This window comes from Coloeus monedula (assembly GCF_965178545.1).
Source record: "Coloeus monedula genome assembly, chromosome: 5".
NCBI classification, from domain to species: Eukaryota; Metazoa; Chordata; class Aves; order Passeriformes; family Corvidae; genus Coloeus; species Coloeus monedula.
Window position 1 is genome coordinate 12,160,171 of NC_138785.1, and position 21,919 is coordinate 12,182,089.

At 38.5% G+C, this 21,919-nt stretch overlaps 1 protein-coding gene across 11 annotated transcripts in view; it reads left to right on the plus strand.

Moving 5' to 3' along the window:
- The window catches only part of GAB1 (GRB2 associated binding protein 1), a 94,620-nt gene extending 76,217 nt beyond the window's left edge, over nt 1–18,403 (plus strand). For 6 of the 11 annotated variants that reach the window (XM_082281698.1, XM_082281688.1, XM_082281694.1 and 3 more), the window contains 5 exons: nt 10,820–10,909; nt 12,678–12,771; nt 13,126–13,249; nt 16,201–16,323; nt 16,518–18,403. In XM_082281698.1, the coding sequence (XP_082137824.1) occupies nt 10,820–10,909; nt 12,678–12,771; nt 13,126–13,249; nt 16,201–16,323; nt 16,518–16,676 (590 nt within the window). In that variant the 3' untranslated portion in view covers nt 16,677–18,403. Of the gene's footprint in view, nt 1–10,819; nt 10,910–12,677; nt 12,772–13,125; nt 13,250–15,509; nt 15,586–16,200; nt 16,324–16,517 lie in introns of those variants that run through there. The other 5 variants (XM_082281693.1, XM_082281696.1, XM_082281691.1 and 2 more) reach the window with 4 other exon arrangements.
- Nucleotides 18,404–21,919: the final 3,516 nt, after the last annotated feature.

Sequence of the window (21,919 nt, forward strand, 5' to 3'; positions counted from 1 at the left end):
TAGTATTTACATTGAGAATGACTGACTTCATTGTGGCAAAGTGTGATGGCAAATATCCAGATGATCCAAAATATTTGCTAACTAAACCTTTAAATTAGTATTTTTACCACTAAGTGAAAACAGCCTGTAATTAAGGAAAATAGAGTATCACTGTGATAGACGAGCAGTGTGAAATGGAAAGTACCAAGTCTCATTCTGCCTGTCCATCTTCAAAAAGTGAGGCATGGCCTTTTTTTAAGACTTTTGGCTCTCTGCTTGTGTTTAATTGTTTCTGTGTTACCAGACAGCAGTTTTGCTTAGTTCTTAAGAAATACTGGACAGGAACAGATTGATGGAAGTTGATACTGGAAAACATTCTCAGAATAAACTGAACTGAACTGATTTAAAATATTTTCCCAGACTGGCTAGTCTGTGTATTTTACTGATAAAATGTTTGACCTTCAAAAGTAATAAATGTATGTGTTGAAAAGCATCTCACTTTTGCTGTTGGCAGCGCAAAGCCACCGCACAGATGTCTGCTGGGGCAGCATCGTTGCTCTTGCATCTTTCTTTTTGGAACTGAATTAGTGTTTCACATTCAGAAAGTGGCATGTAAGGCTCCTGTTTTGCTCCCATCCTCAAATGCTTTACAGCTAGAAAGACGTATCTAATACCAGGGGAAGGACTTTTAGATGTGCTAACATACCTTCTAATGAGTGTAGAGTTACTGGGTGAAATCTTTGCCTGTAGAATTTTGGAAGATGTTATCACTGTAAAATAATAGAATTGTTTAATATAATTTACAAGAGAAAGTGATTTTAAAATAAAACTGTCCCTAAAAGTAAATACTGTACAGTAGATGCTTAGGGGCTGAAAAAAAAAGTTTTGTGAATATCTTGAGCTGCCAAGAATGATAATGATTCTGATTTATCACTGAGGGTTTGGTCTTAGTAACACACACACACCCCCCCGCCTCACTCTAATTTTATCAAATGCACCACTGTGAGTTTTCCATTGTTGTGAAGAGCAGAGCTGATGACACATCAGAATGGTGATATATTCCCATTTCAGTAGTTGAGATCTCCACACAAATAACTCCTTCCAGATATACCTTTGGGAAAATAAAACTGCAGGTTCCTTTGGATTCAATTAGATAAAGCCTTTGTTTAAGTGGACCTTTACTTAACTAAAATAAGTGTGTGCTTTATATTCTTCTGCATTGCTTTTTCAGCTTTCAAGTTCTTGTAGCAGCTTCTATTACCAGTTTGTTTCTGCTTATGTAAATGTACTGCAATGCTCTTCTGCTACAAATTAGTGCACAGAAAGCGTCAGAAAGGCCTGTGTGTTCAATAAACCTTTGGCAGACACAGAAGGGGAGGAAATGGAACATAAAATATTTACCTTCTGGCTATTGCTCCTTTAAATGTTGAGGGCGTTTAATATGCCATTGGTTCAAGAACTTCTGTTGAAGACCACCAGTGCTTCTCCCGAAGATTTCTCTAAAGTACTGCAGAGATCAGATGTGTTGGGAGTAAGGTGTTACGAGGGCACATCTCATGTTCTACCAGAAGAAGCTCCTCTATCTATTTTTTATTGGTTACAGATTGCTGAAAAAACAGTGTTTGCACTGCCTCCAAGCTTTTTGGAAGCTATTAGAAATACCACCACCACCTTTCACATGAGCATTAGCTTTAGCTCAGTCATGTTCTTGTGGGCCAGGGAGGTTTGTCCCATCCAGTGCTAAAAATGCATTTGACAAAGAAATAATGCAGTGAAGGCAGCACATAAAGAAAGGATACACTGCTTTTTGTTGTCAAATATATGTGTTTAGCACCTCCTCTATTTTCCTTTTGTTTAAGGGCTTGCTGCTTACAGGCAGTATAGTTCGACAAGGGTAGAAAATGGAAGGCTCAGTGATGGCAGCGTCTCTGTTCTCCCTTTACTGTTCAGTTTGCCAACCTGAGATGAAACTGAGACTCACTCCCTTCTGGTTGTGCTGTCTTTGAAGAATAACGTGTCAGGCAGCAAGGATCTGGCAGTCTGTCCATCAGCAGTAGTGACTGTACCATGTAAGCTCTTCACAGTTCTGATATAAGCAACTGACACTCAGGATAGTTTATCAAATCATAAATACTCTCCAAATTGTTCAGAATAGTTACAACTATGCAGAAGTATAGAGAAGTCGTGATTGTGACATAGGTAAACTAAATGTAGGTTATAGGTCTAAAATTCCCTGAAGTATGTGGACATTCTTCTGAGGACTTGTGCAGCCCAGCTGTGAGAGCCTTAGGCTCCCTAGTCTGTTTCTTTTTCCACTGGTCTCTAGGAGAGCTTGGTTTCAGAAAATGGGTTAAAAAGTAATAATGAGTAAAAATATCTACAGCCTTGAGATTACAATACAGATTTGTGTAGTTTCATTTCTCTAGCTCACAGCTGCTTCTGTAAATATGGGGAGCTTCCAGTACTTTCTGGAAGTCTTGAAAGTAATTTCAAAACATAGTGTTGGCCTCCTGCCCCAATAACTTGAATCAAAGCACTTTCTTTTTTCTTTAGAGAAGCATACCAAAAGGTAAGTGATGTATTGCTTGGGACAAAACAGAGAGTGTTTGGCAGATGCTTTTCTGCATTCACCTGTAATTGAATGAAAAAAAAAATCTCTTTTTTAGTTTGGTTTTTTTCAGGGTGCTGTTTCTTTAGTTACATAGGACCATTGGCTATATTAATTTTTGTATTTCTGCTTTTGGGCTGCTTTAGCTTGCCACAGTTGCATGGATGCTAAATTGGAAGTGTGTTTGCTGGTAAAAGGCTTCAAGCAGAAAAAAATATTGCATCCACCCATGCAGCTGGGTCTTACTCCCTGAATTGTTCAAAGACAGTGACTGGTTCTGACACAGAACAAAAGTGACTTTTGTTGTGATGGTGACACGCCTTCCTCAAAATACTGTTTGTCCAAGAAGGAGCAGTACAATTAAAGGTGCCCAAATGCAGCCAGGTGAAGGGAGACTCCCTAGACAGACAAGGCAGCAAAGAACAACCAGGTTCTCTTTTCAAGGGAAAAGTTCGTGGTCAAAAATAAAACTAAAAAGGTGTGAATTGTTTTTTACCGGCCAGGAGGAAGCATTTCAATGATGCAGCATTTGAGAGATGGGTGTGTCTGTGAACCTCTGGGTGTGACAGTGACCCCCTCCTGCCCCAGGATTTGTTTTCATGGCTAGGGCAGAGGGGTATCTCATCTTAAAACAAGACTTTAAGACCAAACAACTACAAAACCAGTTTGTTGGGGTTTTTTAAATAACTGTTTAGGAGCCATCCAGAACAAGTCCTTATAGCTATATAACACCATCCCATCTGTAAGGTTGAAATCTCTTAAGAAACATGTGCTTGTCATCTTGACTGATAAAATACAGTTTTTCAATATCTGAACCAAAGTGTAAAGTCAACAATGGAATTGGTGATGGGGGAGTTTACTTCCTCAGAATCTCAGTTTGATGCCCAACTTACATTTAATCAGTAACTTCTTTCTTCCATGTCATAGCACGTTTCTACCAAAGTGGGTTTTTTAAGGTTCTGAAAAGAAATACATGAACAGTGGGCATATGGCTGAATTAACAATTCATGGCCATGATGGAATAAAAATCAAAAGTTAAATCTCATTCATTTGAATATATGAATGGAATGAATGAATGAATGAATATAAATGTCATTTTTGTAAATTTTTTGATCAATAATACTTAAAAGCACTTTCTGGGAGAGTTCTGTTTAGCACAGGTCCTAGTTACGGGTCATGGGGAGCTGAGATAGAACGATGCCCTCAGGATCACTCAGCAGGTTGCTGACAGAGGCAGTACAGAATTTAGGATTCCCAGCTGACAGCATGGTACTGTACTTTGCTCTGTTTGTCTTGAATAGCAACTCTATTTGTCCAAATATTGTTAGGGTTTAATTGCATTCAAGATTATTTTGAACAATATTTTCAGTCCTAGTTTTGGGTGGGGCAGCACAGATTATTTTGCTGATAGAAAAAATAACCAATAGTTAGTGTAGTGCATTTGAACTTTTTTTTTTTTTTTAAGGCTTATGTTTCAACAAAAGTATATCAGCATCTAATCTGAGAGGCTTCCTAAAACTTAAGTCCACATGATCGCCTTTAAAAGAGACCGCTGCTGCTTGGCCCTTGGTAATTTTCAGCCCAGCATGTGGTAAACTTGGATTTAGAGGCAGTGAGTGATGCACACATTTCTTTTCATGCCAAGAAAATACCCAGTTGCAGCTTGAAAACAAGAAAGCAAACAAACAAAAGAAACCAAGGGAGAGGAAGAAAATTCTCATGGAGTTGGAAATCGTGATTGTTTTTAAAAATGTTAAAAATCTTATCTGGTTGTTTCTCTCATAGTTTTTTTTCTCATTTAATATGTTAAAAGACGTAATTTGTGTGGATAAACAACAAATACGTGGACTGCTTCTAAAAATGTGGCTGTATCTTTGCCACCACTCCTCATGAGCATCTCCCAAATGGATTAACTTCACAGAGAATTCCAGCTTTCTTTATAAAAGAGCCCAGGCCCACTTTGAAAAGGTAATTGTGTACAGAGCCTTCCCATGGCAGGAAGCACCTGCCACATTCTGGTCCCCATAGGACCCACTGTGATGCTTCTGGATGACTGGAATAATCTCCCATTGTTGCAGTGTAGCATGGTGCTCTACAAATCCCAGGCAAAGTAGGTAGTTGTTAAGGAAATTAAGAACCCTCATTAATCATGAAGGTAGCTATAAATAGCCTGATGAACAGTTTCCTTGTTAGGCACTCAAACATGTAAATATTTAAGTTGGACACCGTGAATATATTGCATGTCCTGATACAGCAGGAGCAGCACGCCATCCTTAAATAAAACTTCAGAGAAACACTTGGAGCATTTGTGACAGCGGGAGCTGCCAGTTCTTTTAAAACAATAATAATTAGAAGCTGGCAACACTGCAGTGTTCTACACTATCATCATTGTCTTGCATATTCTTTAATAAAGGTTCACTTATGTCCTGAGGCTTTAGGACAAGTAGACATTGAAAATATGAGAATGGTGATTTCAATCTGCAGCAAGAACTGAACTAAAGATCTGTTGAAAAAGAAATTGTAATTTTTGTGATGACTTTTCTGAATAGAAGTATTGTTCATTTTGCTTTTAAGAAATCCATGCATTTAATCTTCTATTCTGTCTTGGAAGCTGCACCCCTTGTTCATTCCATTTACGAATTTTAAAAAATTAAGCTTTTGGGGACTGTTTAGGTGCTTCCTCAGAGTTCCTAATGCAAGTTGAGTACAAAATTATTGATTTTTTTTTTCTTCTTTGATCCTCCACAAGCTCCCATTTAGCTGAAAATTATGCTTCCTCCATGCCTGTACTAAATTACTTGTACAAGTCTAGTTTTTACTTAATGGCTTTAAATGAAGTTTACATAACTCCTTGCTGTGATGCACCAGTCCTAAACTTGCAGCTGTGATTTGTCTTCCAAAACTTTGAAACAACAAATAATTTCAATAAAGATTTCATTTGGATGGCTGTATCACAGCTGCAGAGGAAGCTGCGCTTTGCTGGACACAATGATTGTAACAAAATTAAACATACCAGTTTTCTGAAGACAAACTGCAATACTTCTATACTAGTACTAGGGATGATTAGGGTTAGGGATTAGGGCTAGGGATTTTTTTTTTAAGTAACTTTAAACTCCAAAGATATGAGGTAGAGCAGGAACAAGAGAACATGGGTAATAATGCTCTATTTTTATTTCTCTTCATAAATTTTTTCTTTTCTTTGCTGTGTCATCAGTTTTTTCAAGAAGACATAGTTTTTGATGCCCGTATTATCATCCTTATCCATTGGTTTTTAACAGGCTTAATGTTAAGTTTTACTTTTCTGGTGAATAATTTAAATTCAGTTATTTTTTCTGTGTTTTGTTTTTGAAGTCTGTTGGACTTCACGAATCTTAGTGCAGCATTAAACTGCTAATCAATAAACACTCCAGAACACTGTACTTTGGTTTTAAAACAGTCTTTGTTATTGAATGCTTTCAGTTCATCATGCTTTGATGAACTTTTAAATATTTTTAAATATTTAAAATACAGACATCTAGAGTTACTTTTAAAATACAGACATCTAGAGTTACTCACAAATTAGAGCAGTCAATAGTATTTTGATGATTAATAGCTTTGGTATTCTCTGAGTAGTTTTATGGCATTTGCCAAATATTTTAGGAATACCAGTGAACCTTAGCTGTCAGATCCAGTTGGGCTTCTTCATAATCAGGTATTTTTTCCAAATTCATTCTTAATTTCTGGAGCATTCAAAGTACCAGTTCTCTGTAAAAAGTTATTTTGAGGCGATAAAGATGTCTAAGAAGACTGGAGAGCCTCTCTTTATGTGACTGCTTTTTATATTTCATAACATTGAAGAATAAGTTGATTTCAGTTTGTTTTTATTGTTCTGAAGAGACTATAGTTATCAGCATCCATGTCTTATCACCAACCAGAACAAAGCACATTATTGATATTCCTATTTGTTGGTGGATATTAGTATGGAAATCCAATTGAATGTTGTATAACTAAATATATGTTTCTAATTAGAAGTACCTTGGCAGGAAACAGTCTTACAAAAACAGAGATGAAAAAGCAAATTCAGGATATTTGTAGAGCTCTGTGTTGAAGACCATGTACTTGGGAATCAGGGTTCACTGGGGTGAGGAAGAGAAGGAAAGCAGGAGTTTATTCTGCAGAATTGAAAAGCAAATAGTAAACCCTGTGGGAGTAAACCAGTGAGTTTCAGCCTTGTTTTTCAAGGAAAAATCTACAGTGATTCTGAGTATGGGAATTCTTGGACCTCAGTGCAAAATTCAGTTCCGTCTAATTACGAAGAAAAGGGAGCAAGATGTGTATTTTGTTAATGGAAACAAGAAACTGCTGTTAGTTATTTCTCACCGAAAGCACTTTTGTGTGGATGCAGGGCATTTATGTGGCTTGTTTTTCCTTTTGCTCTCCTCCTCCTATCCCAAGCACAGCACTGCTTTAGCATTCCTACATCTGATTTCCTTGTCTCATGAGGATTAGTCCTGTTGGCCAGGAAGCAGCATTAGCAGATCATGCATTTCTCAAATTTTATGACACGTTAGTATATTTACCTTAAAACTGTAAGCCCTAAATAGCTGGTATTTAAACAGAAGAGTTGGCCTCTTTTGTGAGGATGTTTGCAATTTCCTGACGTGAAATCCTGTGCCAGCAAGCCATGGAGCAAGCATCCAGTCAGGAAAGAAGTGTCCTTAACAGAAATCATGTTTAGTTCTGGTGTTTCAAAGCAGTAGCCCGAGAACAAATGAATCTCTTCAGCATTATGTCCTCAAAACCAAAAACATTAGGACCCACCTACACTGATGCAGGAATTTACTGCAGTGGGACAACTTTTCTCCCCCCCCCCAATATTATATTCCAAGTGTTTTATGGAAAACAACAAGAGCCGATGCAGAAACCAAAAAGGTTTTACAGTTTAAAGTGTTGTTTGAAACAAACTCCAACACGTGAAATGGACCCTTCTCCCGGTGACTTCGCAGACAAAGGCAGCATTTACATGCCCCAAATGTCAGGAGCAGAATTCATGCATCTGAGTGCACTCCAGTGCCACAGCCATGATCGCCTGCAGTGCCTGGCAGTTTGTACAAACAGCCATTTGTTAGAAAAATAGACTTCATTAGTGATTTTTCAGCTCAGAGTGCCCTTGTACAATCTGATAGAATGTGCAGAAGCTGAGCTTCTCTCTCATGGCTGTAGCATTTTGCATTTCACAGGTGGTGACTGGACTGAACAGTGAAAACATCTAATTTTCACTTCTTGTTTGGTTGGTTTCACTTGACATAATTTATTTCGGTTTTTTTTCCTGTGTAGGTTTGCATCCAGTGGTGCCACAACATTTATTTCCTTTTCAGTTAGAAAAAAAAAAATTGCATAAATGACACCTTTTTTTTTTTTTTCCTTTACCCAGATTTATCCTTCCCAGAATAGGTGTGTAAGTTAAAAGTATTATATTTTGTGAGATGAGGTAAATCTGGGCCTGTGGGAACCACAGGAAATGTGTTCCTCAGTATTGCTGGCGTTGGAATGCTGTATGGAGCCAGCTCTCCATAGAGCCCTACTGTCACTACACTGATTTGAAGAACAGCCCTGTGACACGTTACCTTTAGTGAGTATTTGTGGATAGAACAGATGTGGGAGACCAGTGTGCTGTGCAGGTGGGAAGCACTTTCCCCTCCGTATTTTATTTAGTTTGTTGCTTTTCAGAGACACAGGGCTGTGCCCTTGGGGAAAATTGTCTTTTGAAGTCAGCAAGGGATATTATTAAGGACTTCCAGTGCCCTGGCTCATGTCACTTTATCTTCTTAAATGGGAAAAAACAGGGTGAAAGAATTCTGCACTTACACAAATACATAACCTCAGATTTGTGATTTTGATCCCCCCCTCCTCTTTTCCTTTGACTGGTGCCAGGTCTTTCCTGTTGCACAGTATAAGCTCCTCAACAGAGATTAGGCCTTTTGGTTTTTTGTTTTGTAGGGAGAAAAAAGAAAACACCCTGCACAAATATTTTAATTCTCTGTGACGCATTAAACTCGAGATATTACATTATCCGGGCTGGTTGGTAACAGCAAGCTGTTTTGCCACCGAATTTATTGAGGTTGAACAGTCTTCCAGCAGCAAGAGATGAAAGCTCAGTGAGTTTTGTATGTTCTTGTCTGATGCAGAAGTTTTAAAGGGACTTGTATTTATTTATATCGCTCTTCTGAAAATCTCAAAGTAGCTGGTAAGTACTAAATTAAGTGTGAAGCAGGCAGTTACATAATATCCACGTTTTACAAATGGGGCTAATCCCAGTTCGGGAAGGTTGGCTGCACTAGACCATGTAGCATCATTAACAGAAGGAGAAATAATGAGTCACAGCCCTGAGTTCCTTGAGTTTATCTCTGTATTATGGGTTTCAGGCACTTCAGTCTGTTTGGTTATAAGAGCAGAGGTTATTAATAAATAAATAATTTCATTAACTGTTACCTCTGCTAGTTTTCTCACTGTGCTTACGATCTGTGCTTTTACATCAGTGCATATTAATTTGAGTTGTATTGGGCCAGATTTCTTTTAAATTAGATTATAAAACTGTGAAATACAAAATTACTATGATCAGGTAATGATATTCAAATCAAATTGTCCTTAATAAAAAGTGTTTGAATTTGAACTTCTACATTTGTTCAATCCATTTTAAGATCCTGGTCTTTTTAAATAGGCAGGCTTTTATCAGAGAGTTATAGGCAAGGGACTTAAGAATATTGGATCAGCTCAGAACTGAGTACACCAACATGCTGGCTCGTGCTTTTGACTTGGCTCCAGTGAGAAATACTTTGTGTTCCACTTCACAATCTGTGTCTTTGGTCAGCATTGCCCAACTGCTCACTCTTCATCAGCACATTGAGCCATTTAAAGGAGCATCTGATTTTGAAATTGGAAAAGAACTGTCTATGTAAAAATAATTTCATGTCCTTTTCTTTTTAAGGAAGTTGCTATGCAGCACTACTAATGAATAAATAAATTTTATCTTACCTGCATGGTCTCTCAGAAGCACTATGTAGAAGTTAAGATACAGAACAAAACCTCTGTATTTACCTTTCTTGTTGTTACTTGATTATTTCCAATACTTCAGTGATAACAGTAATAGAGCATTTCATATGCAAAGCCCTTGGGGTAGAGATTTGCAAACTTCTGGTGTTTGTTGCCAAGTTTATTTTTTACAAAGTATTCTCACCCATTGCTGGGAGTACCAGCCCACACCTGAGTCTGTACCAGTCCTTTTCCATTTTGTGCTGTAGGGCAGCTTTCTAACATAATCAGACTTAAACTTTTCATTTGGTTTATTCATATAGCTTCTTGGTGTACCACTTGAAGGCACTTGCCTTTTTTAATGCTAACACTTCATCAGGTAGCCTTTAATGAAAGCTTAGGGCTATTAGACATTATTGATCACGTTTATTTGAAATAGATGGTGTGACCTTGCAGTGTTTGGTCAAGCTGGCTAAAGAACATCCTTGTTGAGAGGGGATTTGCATTGCTGTCTGTAGGGGGGTGATTGGTATTTTTATGCCAGGGTCATTTCTGGTGGAGGTTGGGTTGTGCCTTGGTAGGGGGGCAGGCTGGAAACTCAGGAAGAAAATCCCACTGTATCTGCAGGATCAGAGTGGTGGGGTTTGGTACAAACAGATGGAGACCTCTGGGGAACAAGTTTAACAAATGCACTGTGGAAAAAGATTCCTGGGGCATCTCAAGTGGGAGATGCACAGTGGATAAAAGACCTACCAAGAGTACCATGGGAGTAGAGACTCCCAAGAGTCATTATTTCCAAAGTAATTTTGTGCTAAGGAGGGTTTAATTTCTCTGAGGGTACTTCAGCTTGTATCTGAAACATGACTGTTCTCCTTTCATGCTAGGTATTCCTCAAATATGCATTTTTAATTTTTTTAAATGAAACCAGTTAGTAGTAACAATCAGTTACAATATTTGTTGATGCACTTTTTAGCCTTTTTGTACACCTTTTACACTTGCCTCCAATATATTTATTACTTGCATGCAGTGTTTTCTTTGTTTCTGGTTTGGTGCTTAAGCCCTTAGTGTGAGCCCCAGCTAGACTGTAAAATCTCCTTCAGCAGCTTGCTTATGCTTGTGGCATTAACCTTTCTGCAGGGGGTTGTGATGTTTATTTACAAAATTCCAGTTTTCCACTTATAAATAGAATATTATTAAGAGAGTCTTCTTTTTGCCAATTAGGTCAAAGTCCTAAAATTTTAAGACCTAAACCACATGGTTTAGAGCGAACTGATTCACAAACCATAGGTGACTTTACTACAAGAAGAAAGGGTATGTACTTTAGCACTGTATGTATATGGAGCTTTATAAAAATAAGTGATGCAAAAATTAAGAGAACTGTTATTTTAGAGTAACTTTAATTCTGGCATATTCTTTTCTGTTATAGTCTAAGGTCATGGATGCATTTTCCGTGCCAAGCAACCAGCTTCCTATATAAGGAATTAAAAACCTTCTGGCTTGAACAGTGCATGGAAACTTTTCTTTGATATTAACATGGGTGTTCTGATCTCTTAAGTTGTAGTTGTTCACATTTTGGATTGACTTTTGTCTGTTGATTTAGAAGCAAGTATATAATAACTTGTAAATTGTACATAATAACTCTTAAGTTACTTGAAATAACTTTTGTTCGGCAATAATCTGAAATCAGAGTTCACTTAGGTCTCCTGAAATGAAGCAAAATATTGATCCTCTGATCATATACTAGTACAGACATCTATTTATGTATGTTAACAAGGATTGCAATTAATTTGATGGGCTTTATTGAAGGTGCTGATTTGGTGCCTTATATAGTTACAAGAAGTAGAGAAGATTATGAACAATGTTAAAAATCTCTCAGAAATATCACTGATCCTTACCTTTGGTTTTAAAGCCCACTGCAACTGGATGAAATATTTCTGCTGATTTTGGTGAGCTTTGGACAAAGTCCTGGCTCTGTCTCTGCTGCAGCAGTACCTTGCCCACTGTTTATCCCTGCCAGGTAGTCTCAGACCTTTACAGAGGACTTGAGCCAAGCTGATCAATTTTTGTGTCAGTCATGCTTTATCATCTTGCCTATGTCACATTCAGTTCTGTCACTACATGCCTGACTCTTGATCTTAGTGAACCTGCCAAGAGGCAGAAAACTCATGGTGGCAAGGGGCAGAAGGAGAGAAAGGGCTGTTTTTATGATGACATTACATTTTGCTTTCTAAAAACGGTTTTAGGGAGGATAAAGTTGACAGAAGTTTGACTCCGTGATATTTTTTTCCACAAGTCTTTCTTTTTTTTTTTTCCTAATGTTTAATAGGGGTGAGACATATAAGCTGGAGGGAGGGATAATGTGTTTCTTGCTAATAGTCTATTTGTGGTTCTGTTCTGAAAATGGAATTTAAAAATGGCCCTTTTTTTGAGAGCAGTGTTAGCTGTCATGAGTGGCACATTGCTCTGCTCGGCTGTGGATGAGCACTGAAGTGAGCCAGGCTCTTCCTGCTGTTGGCTTATTTCTCACTTTTGCAGACTTAGGCTTAGCTGCAGGTTCTGCCCACACTTGGAGCTGTGAAACCTCACCAGTGAGGGCACATGTACACAGCGAGGACAGAGTTAGCATTATAACAACTGGCGCTGAGCCAAGAAAAGTCCTCAGAGCTGGCTCTGCTGAAACAGCCCATCAGCTCTGCCCTGGCCTTGCCACTCAACAAGTCATCCCAGCAGAACGAGGACAGAACACGACGCTGCCACTTTCAGAATCTCTTTTCAAAACAGAATTACTATGTACCAGTATACGCAGCAAATTCAGAAACTGCAGTGGGTTTTTTTAATATTATATCTTAATTTTTTTAATTGATGTGTCTTTTCATTACCTTGAAAGATTAAAAGCATAAGTTAATATATCATGTCTTTCTGAAAATGGAACAGTGTCTCCTTTTCCTTACTCCTTTTCCTTACTACTATTTACTATTTGAAAGATAGAGGTTTTTCTGTACTTAGGCTGTGAAAAGCTATTAAATTTAAGTTTGTTTAGGAATGTTCTGTGCTTTAAGATTGTCTGTTTCTTACATAGCAAAACCAGCTCCACTAGAAATAAAACCTCTGCCTGAATGGGAAGAATTACAAGCCCCAGTTAGATCTCCTATCACCAGAAGCTTTGCACGAGAGTAAGTTTCTTGGCTTTTCCTCATTCAGATTAATCATTTTTGTTGACTAGAGTGTTACTAAATGTGTGTACATCTGTATCATATTTTTAGCTTGAAGTTTCCTTTGGAAATGTGTGCATATGTGTGTGTGTGTGTGTGTGTGTGTGTGTGTGTATCTGTATATTGAAATAAAGTGTGTCCATGTGAATTTTTATTTTGTGATATTAAATATAAGGGACTGTTTATAACCAAAAACTGTGACACTTTAGTAAACTTGAATGAGAATTTCAGCTCTAATATGCTTATTTTTGTTGTTTACCAGGAGGTTTAAGATATTCGAGATGTATTGTTTGTAAAATAATTCCTGGTAATTAGCTCCTCCAGGTTTCCCGTGTCTCCCAGACCGGATTCAGTTCATAGCACAACTTCCAGCAGTGACTCGCACGACAGTGAAGAGAATTATGTATCCATGAACCCAAATCAGTCCACTGAAGACCCAGTATGTAAAATCTACGTCTTAACTATTCTCTTCCTGTGCAGTCCTTACTTTAAAATCATGCAAACACAGATCCTTCACTCAACATCACTCCCTTTATACTTCTAGATCAACAGAATGGTAAAAAAATCTCCATAGCAAAGCTGTAATTTTGGTAGGATTTCACTGAAGAGCATAAAGAGAATGGTTGATATACATATCTATTGTATAAAACAGTTCAGGACATGACTTTTTTTCCACCTCTTTCCTAGAATTTGTCCCTTCTTTGTAATTCCTTGTCCTTGGGCCGTGCACCAGTTCAGTATTATGACATAAAGGGAAATAAACTGTCCTAGGACCTCTGAGACATGCTTAAAAAGGCTATATTAAAAGGACATCTTCCAAGAAATGTAGAAGGAACAGGGGGAAAAAAGGACTGATGCTTGTTGTATACATTCTACAAAAACTGAACCATGTGTATTTTATTAGGCTTCTTTCAAAGAAGAGGATAGAAGGAGTCTTTGTGTATTGACTGTATTTTTTCCCCTTTGGGGAAGAATTTTCTCAGATAATGGAGCTTCAGATACTCAGCATGGAGTGCAGCTAGTTAAGAAAAGTTAATGATGCACACTGTGGTTTTTCTCTGGTGAGGGGAAGGAGAGAGAGAAAAAGAAGACCCCATAGCAGTAGTTTTAAGGAAGACAACAGCAGTAGACCTAGGCCTAAACTAAAATGTGGTTTAGAATATGCATAAAACACTGGAGGAAAACCTGTGTCTTGAGCTCAGCTTTTTGTCCAGTATAGAATCATAGAATGGTTTGGATTGGAAGGGACCTTAAAAATCATCTTGTTCCAGCCTCCCATGCCATGGGCAGGGTCACCTTCTACTAGACTGGGTTGTTCAAAGCCCCATCCAGCCTGTTCAGTGCATTCACATGTTTGGGTTCTTTGTAGGGAATACAGCAGCATTTTTCATCTTTAAATCGTTTATGTAAGACCTTCTTTGGGGAGGGCCTGTCTAGCACCTTTTTTGTTCTGTTTGTGTGTCTGCCTTCTTATATGGCATGTGCTGGCCCATCTCACTGCCCCTGAGCTCCCCTCTCACACTGCTGTTCGCTTCCCTGTCCCCTGCTGCTCTGGATCCCCTCCCAGTCTCTTTCAGTGTCCCTGCCCCCCAGCTCACCACTGCTGCCTCTGGATGCCGCATCCCAGGTCCCTCTTGTGCCGTTCCCTGCGGGAGCTCTGGTGGGGTGCAGGCTCCGGAGCCTGCAGAGCGCCCCGAGCTGTGCCTTGTGCCGTCCCTGACAGTGCAGTTGTGCTTCCCAGGGGAAAGGCACCAGGCATGGGGGAGCTGCTGATGCTAAATCTTATCTTGCAAGGGCCATTGGTAAGTAATGGGTGGTGTCCTGTTCCACAGGTGCAAGAAACATCCCATTTTACACCAGGGATTAGCCCCACCCGTGCCCACGGTTCTCCCTGCACAGTTCAACCCACAGGTTTCTGTTGATTCTTACGGCTGTTCCAGGGGCTTAACTTCCATGCCAAGGTGGTACAATTAATACCCCAGCTCATAAATATCTTCTGTTTGCTTACACTGCTCCTTCTTTAAGGTCGTTCTACAGATTTCCTTTTGGTTTCATTTGCTTTTATTTAAAGTTTCTGTTTCCTAATGCATATGTTCTGCCTGCCTAGTTTGTTTGAAATAACAGATTATTTTTTGTTTAAAGAGTAACAGCGTTTTAAATTTATGTTGGAAACATTGATATGGAATCTGATTTTTGTGTGTTTAATATGCAGAAATTTGTTCAGTGAATTTGAGCAACAAAAATGAACTTCATATCAGTTGTTTGTGTTTGTCCTTGTTACCACTTCATATTAAATGAGTTGGACAATACAGATATAATGGATAACTTCAATTTAAAAAGCCCAGCTCACTGAGCTTTAACCCATTAAATATTTTATTTCCTAAAGAACCAGAACATTTCCAGATATCTCACAGCCTTTGTTTTAAAATCTGACAATTAAATAGACTTTCTGAGAACTTGTATTTGTTCAAACTCTAATCTTAGTAAGGAGTCCGTATTTCTTCATCTTTTTCTGTCATCAGCTATGAAGCATCTTGTTTGGACGTGTCATACTTCTGTTTTATTTAATAAAATCAGCAATATTCTGCTTTTTCTTTCAAGTTGCTCTCAGCCTTACGCTTCTGTCTTTCCTTCTGCCTTCCTCTTCATTTTTTGCTGACTGCTGCCCTCTGTCTTCCTGTTTTTTCTTTATCTTTTAGAGAAGAGTCCTTCTATTGTACTGTTCCTATAACACCTGTTAAGAGGGAGGGATCAGGCTGGGAGAGGACAGAGGAGGTGAGGTTGTAAAAGTCTGGGCTAATTGAAATTTAGGTACATACAATGCAACTTCAGTTCAGGCAGCACCACACATATTTTCCAAAGTTTAAATATTTTGGTCTTGTCAATTGAACAATACTCTGATTTTCAGCTTATAATGACTTTTGAATGAAATGTGAAAGTTTCATTTGAAGCTTTGCCGCTACTGTAAAGCTGAAATTATTTTAGGTATTTAACAACAATTTAACAAAATAAAAATGTTTGTGCTTAAGTAATGCTAAATTTGAGATATGACAACTACATTTAGAAAGAACGAAACATGCTCTGTTCTTATTTCTTGATACGAAGGGGACATTAAGTGGAAGGCACAGATGGGTTTGGTGGCAACCTTAAATCTGGGGGGTGGTCTTTGGGTTTTTTCTTCCCACTGGCTTTTGACTCTGTCCCAGTTTTGACATAGAATGTATCCTATTGCCATACAGGGTCAATGAAATTTGCATGATTTAAGTGATTGCAAGAGTCTCAGTCATTTCCTTAACGTTTTACATTTTGGCAGTTTATAGTAAGGATATTTGATAATGAGGACCACTAGTTGCACATTTGTAGCTGAGGTTGTTTATATTATGATTGCAGAATTTGTTTGGAAGCAACAGCCTTGATGGAGGAAGCAGCCCTATGGTAAAACCTAAAGGAGATAAACAAGTGGAATATTTAGATCTGGACCTAGATTCAGGAAAGTCTACCCCACCTCGTAAGGTAAGCAGGTGTTCAGCTCTTGCAGTGCTGCCATCAGGAGGTCAAAATTGTCTTCAGCAAGATCATCTTAATGGTCATTTCTCAAATGGGTGTTGGACCTTTCAGAGAAACCTGTGCTTGTTCTGTACCTGTTGGGGACACCTACTTGCTCTTTTGTTGTTAGTTTATTTGAACTTGTTTCTCACTGTTCCCAGAAAAAGAGCAGTGGATCGGGCAGCAGCGTGGCAGACGAGAGGGTTGATTACGTTGTGGTGGACCAGCAGAAAACGCTGGCCCTGAAGAGCACGCGGGAGGCGTGGACTGATGGCAGACAGTCTACGGAGTCCGAGACGTCCACGAAAAGTGTGAAGTGAAAACACTGCCTTGTCTTCAAAAAACGGAAAGAAGCGAATTTTGAAGAATCACAGAACCACAATGGCAGTGTTGTTTGGCTGTACAGTACCTGATTCCCCAGGGTGGGAATCAGTTCTTCACGAATAGGATGGAAGCCAAAGGACACTTTGAATATATCAAAGGAACTTTAAGATCATGAATTGGCTCTGTGGTGTCTGGAAAAATCACCGCCTGTAAATAACATGTAAAATAATATCACTTAGCTTTCAGAAAACCTTTTGTTCTGTAGTTAACACATTTGTAGTATTACTATGTTTATGCACTTTTTCAGTTACAATGTTGGTTCAGGTATTCCCAGTTAATGTACCTTAATGCCTAATTCATCTGGAGAATTCTTTTTTCCTTACACTACTATTCCTTACAATGTTAGGTTAATTAAGCTACATGTAGATATGGAAATTAATATTTGAACTTAATTTTACCAACTCAAAATTGATTTTGCAGAAATACTTTCACAATTGAATAATCTACTTGAAATGCCAAGAGACGACCGTTAGTTACATACTTGTTTATATTTAATAGACACAAGATTATTTGGAAGTCTACAGGTTACCTTCCTAACAAAAAATTGCTGTGAGTTAATAATAATGAACTGTACTGGGTTTAGACCTAAAATCCTGGCTTATATGTTAGTTGTTAGTGATGGAACTTCTATTGTATTTTATTAATGACAGTGTTCTGTGTTCAATGGGTGAAGATTCTGCAGGGTGGGATCTTACACTTTCAAAGACTGAATAATTAAATGTCAAGTAAGCCTGCAAACCACTGATGGCATGCAGTAATATTGTGATCTCACACTTATTAACAAAAAATAACCTTTATATTATTTACAGAAGGTTGAGTATATAAATCAGGTACGTACCAAGCACTGTTGTGCTAATACACTGATCAGGTTTAGACAATGAGCTTTAGTTTTGTACTGTTTAGAAGTTCTAATGTCAGTTTTCAGTTCAACATTAATGGGACAGTTTGACATTCACTTTTTGTAGTACTAGCAAAATACTGTGATTTTGAATTAGACATTAATTCAAATGAAAATACTATGTTTTGACACCATAGTGCCCTTCTTATAAGCTCTATTTTACTTTAATCTCCTGCTTGGCCTTATATTTAAATCCCTATGCAACTGATATTTTATATCTCTGTTTTTAAAAATTAGATAATATACCTAAGTGATCCCCTTGTAAACCACTTGTTGCTCTTTCCTGGTACAGGATTTTAAGCTCTGTATACTGTGATCCTTTATTTTACTATGCCAGTTCTAAATAATAATCTGCCTTGGTTTAGAAACATTTTTTGTTATTTGGAAGAAGATAGAGTTCTTTAAATACATGAATGAGCTAGGTCAAGATAGAAAACTTACTAACACTTTTATTTTATACGAACGCCCTCAAGTAAGTGGTTGGTTTCATTTTCCTGCCCCATTGTCTTATTTTGTCCAGATCATTTAAAAGTTGAGCATAAAGCTGTATTGTTTTCTGGCATGTTGGCCTTCGTACTGTGCCTAATCTACCATCGGTTGTTTCTCTCCCCTCACAGCCACAATCTACAGTATGTAAATTATCTTATTCTTAACAAAGGTTCTTTTTAAATTAGTAATATTTTGATGCTTTGGATGTTCATTTTAAAAAAGAAACTAAACACAATGCATTTTGAGGTGAATTTTAAATAAATCAAGTTGTTCAGTTTTGATGTGTAAACTCTGTCCTGTCAAGCAGCAAACGGATGCCAGTGTGTCTGGGAAGGCGCCTGGATACCAACCACACTTTGTCAGAATTGTGGATTACCTCCTAGTACCTCTCAAAAAGCAAATGGTATGGCTAGAATAATTTTCAACATGAATCTCTCATTTAAAACCCTGCACCAAAAAGCCAAATCATGTGAATTCCCAGTCTTCTGGGAGCCAGGAGCAGTGATGTGCCTGAAAGAATCAGTCTCCTAGTCTGGCCTCTCTTGCTGAGCTAGTGATAGAAGGTGAGTTTACTCTAAGTTTGCTGATATTAGTCCTTGGTTTACAGATTACACTTACTGTTTCTTCATTTAAAATTTGGCAGGATTCACAACATTAATTGTTATTATGATTGAGAATCCACTCTTAATTTCTAGGCTTCTTCCCTTTCTTTTGTTAAGGAAAACAAGAGTTTCCACACTGTATAGACAGTGAAACATTTTCTAAGCAGCAGTCTACAATTCCTCTTTAATTAGATTTCTAAGCAGTTTTCTCCCCCATACTCCAGTAATACATTTTCTGTACTTACATGCTGTCCACTTTACGTTCAGAATCAGAGGCATGATATTAACTTTTGATGATACATCTCATTTTCACCAGTGAAGCTACAGGGGCTTCACTGTGCAGATCTGTCTGAGCTCTTGGATGGTCCGAGGATGTGAATATAAAATTGAAAATGTGACTACTAAAGTTGGAGGTGGTAGAAAGCAAGCAAAATTGATATTAGCCCTGTGTCACTTCCAGTTACTAGCTTTGTGATAGCACTCTACTTGGAGGGAAGCTGGTGGAAATTCTAATAGATACTGGTGCAGAAATCGTTTGTCAGTGTTGCTTGTCAAGGGTTCTTTTTTCAAATAGGTGAGTTTTTTCTGGTTTCACTCGAACTATATGTATGGTAACTATATGTTACCAGTCGCAGAGACAGTTTTCATTGCTGTATGTGTCATTATAAATTGCAAATATATATGTGCAATATGTCTTACAAATACACAACATCTTGCTCTTAAAAATCAAAAGAAAACTTGGTGCCTTGTGCACTAAGATTGACTTGAGAAGTGATTTGGTATCACTCCATGGTGTGATCTGAACATTTCATTATCTGATAAGTTCCAATGGCCACACTTTTACACACTGTGACACAATCACTATTACCTCATGAAGTACAGGTGCAAACACGGCTGCTCTGTTCCACTAAAACTTTGTAATGAGACATTGAAAAAGGTGAAAATGTGATCATTAGTCTTTTTTCTTTACTGAGATTTGTATTTATGCAAAAAATAGTAACAATCCATTCATGTATGACAGTTGTAACTTAGTGCCACACTTAGGGAGTACAGACAAATTACATTATGGCTGTTTTGATTAAGTAATTTAGAATTCATCGCTCCTTGTAGCTAATTAGGGAGTGATGGGCACCTCTGTAGCTTTCACAGTGCACCAAGAGCCAAGCAAGATTTTTATCACAGTGAAATTTAAGTTTAGCTATTACTGCAGCAGTAAATTTTTATGTGTGTGTGTGTGTGTATATATATATATATATATATATGTATATATATACACGTGTATATGTAGTAGTCTTGTGTTGCAGTGGGGATACTGCAACATGCATATATCAAACCAGGAGTCCCGTGGAAAGGAAATATATATGGACAGGCAGATTCTTGATAGCTGTTTCAGAGATGTTTATTTCTCCAGCCGCATGGCCGGGGCTCTGCCCAGGAACTGTTCCAGTCACGGGACCGAGGGTCCTTCTGCCCGCGCAGGGAACACAAACCAACCCATGGGAACGAGGCTGAGCAGGGGCAGGGAAACCCCGTGTCTGTGCCCTCAGGCCCCCTCTGCCAGGGCTACACAGCGGGGAGAGGAGATCCCAACAGTCTTGCAAAAGTACTTTGGAAACTTAGCAGCCCTGGATCGAACTTCCATTCCCTCCTTAGCTTTAGAGGTCTGTGTCGTGAAAAGTGAATGGATGTTTATTTGCTCAAGGAGAAGGTATTGCCATACAATATCAGCATGCAATTTGGACAGCAATAGTGTCACTTCATCTGTTGAAATATTTCACACCTGTAGTTCTTAAGAAGCTCAGCACTGTCCACAGGTGAACTTAAATTTGGAGATTATCCTTCATATTTCCTACATCTGCTCTGGGTCTCTGTGTATTGCGCCAAACTGGTTCTCAAAGGTTCATTTCTTGTTGTTTTATTACTTGGGGTACTAATATGGCCTGGGACCACAAAAAAAAGGTACTTGTCTAGCAAGTAGTGTAATAAGTGTTCCACAAAAACATTGTGTTGATTGGGTGTAGATGAACCAAATCCCAAGCAATGAGATTTCTGGCTTTTTGCCTTAACTGAACAAATATTTTGAGTTCAGCTCTCAACCTGACAAGGTGGAGAGTGGGATAAAAATAAAAGGTGTTGAGAGGGTTATGAACAGCATCTTTGACATTTTAAGTTTTCCAGTATATGTTTATGGTTCAGCAGCCCTGATGTTAATTTTCAGTACCAAAAGTGGGAGGAGAGCAGGTATTGGATGCATGACCAGTTGAAAGGTTTTTGACTTCTCGTCGTTAGGTAAACAGAGCTAGACTGTTCTGATGCCAGTGGTGTTCTTTCTAGATGGTCTTTAAAAGAAAATTTCCATGTTTTATTTGAAAGGGATGATCTGTGCTTCTGCTTTTTTTTAAGAAGCAGGTTAGCTGAAGTGTACAGCTCTGTAATCTGCTGTGCACACACACAAAATATTTAACTTTAATATGCTAAAACGGAATAGAAAAAAACCTGTACAGTGGAGAACATAAAACACCAAGTTGGTAAAATGGTGTGAAAAACGAGGTTCACTCTCTTGTTAGAATTTAAAGAGTTTAATATAAAAACAATAAGAGACACATAAAATAAAGCAAAGGGATAACAGCCGGGTGCCTTGGCGCTCTGCCAAGAGCACACCTGATGCTCGAGGTGAGTCCTTTTTATACCATTTTTACTGTCTGTTCTCTATTCATATTAAAACTTTTCCAGGAATTGATCTGCATGGCCACTCCTTGGGTCCGCCTTTTTAGAGCATGCGTAGTCTTCGGCCTTGTGGTTTTATTTCTTTTGATTCTTGGGGTTGGGCCCGCTAGGTAAGAGTCGGTGGTAGGGTGGATCTCTTAATTCTCCAGACAGTCAGGGCTGATTGCAGCTTTGGGCCTCTTTGTCCCCCGGGCAGAGCGGTGACAGCGGCTCTCGGACCCTCCTGGCCGCCCGTTCTCCGGGCGGAGCAGCCTTTGGGCCCTTTTGTTCTCCGGACAAAGTGTTGATTAGCAGCTCCTTGGGCCTCATCCTCTGTTCGCTTGGAGGTTATCTTACTTGCTCACACTTGCTAACATTCTTGCTAAAACGAGAGAAAACTACATCCACACAGCAAAAAGCATTTCTAACATTATATAATATCTACTTTAATACTTTGCGAGAAGCCAATACTATAATATATGTT